The 4,176-nt window shown below is 31.9% G+C and overlaps 1 protein-coding gene across 6 annotated transcripts in view; it reads right to left on the reverse strand.

Moving 5' to 3' along the window:
- The window catches only part of LOC108746602 (nesprin-1), a 100,672-nt gene that overhangs the window by 48,380 nt on the left and 48,116 nt on the right, over positions 1–4,176 (reverse strand). For all 6 annotated transcript variants that reach the window (XM_018483465.1, XM_018483468.1, XM_018483466.1 and 3 more), the window contains one exon: positions 3,393–3,544. In XM_018483465.1, coding sequence (XP_018338967.1) covers positions 3,393–3,544 — 152 coding nt within the window. The remainder of the gene's footprint in view (positions 1–3,392; positions 3,545–4,176) is intronic.

Here is a 4,176-nt window from a genome sequence, read left to right on the forward strand (position 1 = left end):
ATAGAAAATTTATCATTAAATATATCGATTATTAAAAAGAATATATTAATATTATTTATTACTATAAGTTTAATTAGAAAAATTCCATAGCAATATTCGTATGACAAAGATTACGAAATTTAGTTGCGTCTAATTGTAAGAATTTTGTCAAAAATATTTTATCTTTCTATCATTTCAGATAATTGATGTTGATAAAAAATTAATAAATTTTGTTTCAACTTACACGTTTTAACGCGCAAAATTTGCCGGAGTCGCGTGCCGACTATTATGATGTATCCTATTGCATCATGAATCATAAATACATATGTGTGTGTGATATTATGTCTTGTTTGTATAATACAGTATGTAAGATGCAACGTTTGATTTTATTTCAGACGATGTCTAATCTATATTTAACGAAGATTTAATTAGCGTCGGACGCATCCTATGATCGGCCAGCGAACTACGTATCGATGACACTACACATTAAGGTATGTAGATATAGAGCATTAAAAAATCTCTATGCAAATCTATATGTGATCTTCTTTTTTTCTTCTTATTTCTGCTATACTTTTCATTATATTTTCGTATATCGTTAATTATAGGAAAAAAAAAAGTCAATTATAGAACAGTACTTTATAAAATTTGCAAAAAATTGAATTTTACCAATGACACGCAAAATATGAAAATATAATATAAATTCAAGTGTCCTCATCTCCAATTTAAATTTCTTTTGATTGAAATTTATCTCTGATTCTGCGTGCGATACACGTATGTCGATATCGTGCTAATATAGTTCGTTTCGCTTTGTGCGCATGCGAAACTACGACGTTTGCGCCATACGAGAGACGAGGTTTCGCAAGTTTAAGTAATCGTTTTGATGAAGTCGCGATTGGAGGACGTTATCCAGATATATCCCCATCGAATTAATATGATCGTCTCTTTTTCCTGTCGATATTTAACGGAAGCTAAAAAGAAAGAAAAAAAAATCCCGTAAATATCATACCTCGGAAGAGCGTGTCTCCCAAAACGTAAGCTCATATCCGTCCAAGTGTTAGTATTCACCAGAGTTTTTCATTTGTTGTGTGTTACGTTCCGCGTGCAAATGATAATTATGCCACTCCCATCATTGACAACACGTGCGGAATCGGATGTAAATACATTGAGACGAGACGTCATGCCCGATGACAATCCGCCACCTGGCAAAACGTCAAAACGTCGTACGCCGGCGTTATCCGCGAGTGCTTAAACGCGAGCACTTAAACACGTAATCAGCGTCGATAATGCGTCTGCAGAAAGATCCAACGAAAAGTAGAATTTTTAGCATCGTGCGCAACACGTCGTCGATGCCGGTACGATGATGACTGAATGAACTGACGCTGGGTGATACTACTACGGGCGACAAAAAGTATGGTAGGGGCCATGTACACGTTTCCCCTTTGGGAACGCATATCGACCTTCCTCAGCTGTCTTATATCGAGTGTTTATACGGTGTTATACAGTCCGTGTTACGTCATATGACAAATTTAGTGGTGACGTAGCGCTAATGAAGCGATGATGAATCGATGAATATCGGCGATCACGGCTAAATGTCGATTGTATGTGCGCGTGCGTGACTAACTTTCGCAAATATATTGAAAAAAAAGCGCGATCGCGATTTATTTAATTTCACAAGCTAGTGTCTTTTTCGTAACAAAAAAACGTTGTGGGAGACCAACGGCTCTTAAATTACCAACGATAAAGAAAATGAAAGATTTTTAAAATTAAATTTTGGTAATACAAATGGATAGTAAAATCTAATTCATTGTTGAATTTCTTTATCGATAATTAAAAAGTCTGATTAAAGAAGTCTGCTTAATTGCATAAATGTTTAAAAATTGGAACGTTGTGTAAGTGATATAAGTAAATGTTTCGTTTGTCTTTTCTTAATATTTTCGACAGAATAAAATTAATTCTACGTTAGTCAAAGAATTATACATGAAAAATAATCTATTAAATCCTGGGATATATGTATTAGATCTAATATATGAGAATGTCTGCAAACTATATTTATATTTACGTACTATTTATACTCCATTTTGTGTGGCGCTAGTCGCATTATGTCGAATTTGGATCAGCACTCACATTGCGTCGTAACTATTATTACGTATTTGATTTGTAATTTTTACGCATCATTATGTAATCGTTAATTGGAGTACAAGCATGACGAATAATGATCGGAAATTTGTCGGAGAAGTTTATCACAATTGACTGTTACTGTGTAACAGCTCAATTTGGAAAGACATAATTGGAAATAATATGAAAATTTTAATTTATCTTAATAACTTTCACAAAATTGTTTGTCACTGTCATTCTTTCACAGTTTTAGGTAAATAATAAATAATCTTTGTCGTTGATTCGTGATATGTTATAATATTTCGTTTTGAAATAATTGCACTATCGTTTTACAAGTATTTTAGTTTCCTTGTTCACATTGACCAACTGTTTCACTACTGACATTGTGACCGAAAAGTCAATTGCTAGCGCAGTGTTTTGGCAATGATTTGGATGCGTCGTAGTAGGATAACAGTCTTAAAAACTTTTATTCAAATTGCGGCACATTCGCGCCTCGGCGGTATTTCTATTTCTTAAAAAACGTGATCTTATGAAATCTCAAAATCTTCCCCTAAATATCAAAATTAAAAGAACAGGTACCTTGCATTAATTATATTATTTTTAATTAACATACCAATATGCTAATGCAAAAAATTAAAATGATATGATCACCTGAAAAGAATACTAAAAATACTGATTACATCAGTACAAATATACTGATGAAACATAGAATTGCTGAAATAGAAAATATATATGTCTTAGGAAAAGGGAACATATAAGCAGAAGCTTCAAATGCACATTTATACATGCACATGCAAATCTGCTCGTAGAAGGACCTAAATAGCACCTTTTATTGCCAGCCCAAAGATCAATAAGCTATTATAAAACTTATAAAGTATTATAATAAGACAAATACAAAAAATGTTGTAAAATTAAATTTTTTAATATTTTTTAATTAAATTTTTATGATTACAAATATTTTCAATTTTATTATTCGTATTAAATAATAATAAAAATATAACCGTGATATTAAAACTCGAAAAAGTAAAATTTTATTAATCCGGAATGCTATATGAAATGCCAATATTGCTATATTTTTGCTAGAATACATGGAATAAATATTAATTATTAAAGTTATATTCTATTATTTTTATATTATATTTTTACATTAGTCTATTTATAAAAGTGTTTTTCACTTAACTACCTATGTTAATTAACGATAAGATAATATTGAATTGACTTAGTTGGCTAGCGATTACGTGAGGCGGTGCTGGTCCATATTCTGAGCAGATATAAAAGCAAAATACACTTTGACTCACGATTCGACGGATTTTTGTAGTTTCTCAAGGCGTTCCTCAAGATTTCGTGCCGGTGCTTCCGTAAACGCTGCGAGATATGCAAGTACAGGTCCTGCCAAACTCTTCACTTCTTCCGTTTCAGGTTTAAGTTTTTCAGCTTCCGTTACAAGTTCCTGTCCACAACAAAGTCAGGAAGCGTATTAACTTCTCTTTCAATCTTCAATCATTTTGCACCATTTCCAAAGTTTTTAAATTATTTTAATTTTTTAGCACATATTAAATTTTAAATTAAAATATCTATTTATAAAAATGTCAAGGCATCTTTTATAAAAGTAAAAATATCGCTTATACGATCGTCTTTCACGAGCGTTCATCACGGTTTGATAATTCGTGAGCGACTAAAGTAGTTAGCTTTGGAGGGCCGAGCACCTGTGGTGCCTGGCTGTGCAAGTCTGACACGTTCGGCATTTATAAAGAGGGTGCATCAGGAAAAGAGAAAGACAGAACTAATAGTATATCTGTATCCTTAGCGCACGGTAAATCGATAAGAATGTGTATTCACATAAAATGCGACATTACATGGCCATTTAAAGGATCAAAAAATATACTTCGCGTGACATACATATTTTCTATTATTATACAAAGTTTTATCTATGCTCATGACAATAATTACAGAACATGCTTAACCCACTTTCAATTTTTAGCTATTTTTATGCGATTTATTTAATTCATGGAATTTATTTATATATATTATATATATTTGACAGATTGAAGGACTCTTCCTAAAATAAATAACAAAATAAAT

Source organism: Trachymyrmex septentrionalis, unplaced genomic scaffold, assembly GCF_001594115.1.
Source record: "Trachymyrmex septentrionalis isolate Tsep2-gDNA-1 unplaced genomic scaffold, Tsep1.0 scaffold182, whole genome shotgun sequence".
In the NCBI taxonomy this organism is placed as follows: Eukaryota; Metazoa; Arthropoda; class Insecta; order Hymenoptera; family Formicidae; genus Trachymyrmex; species Trachymyrmex septentrionalis.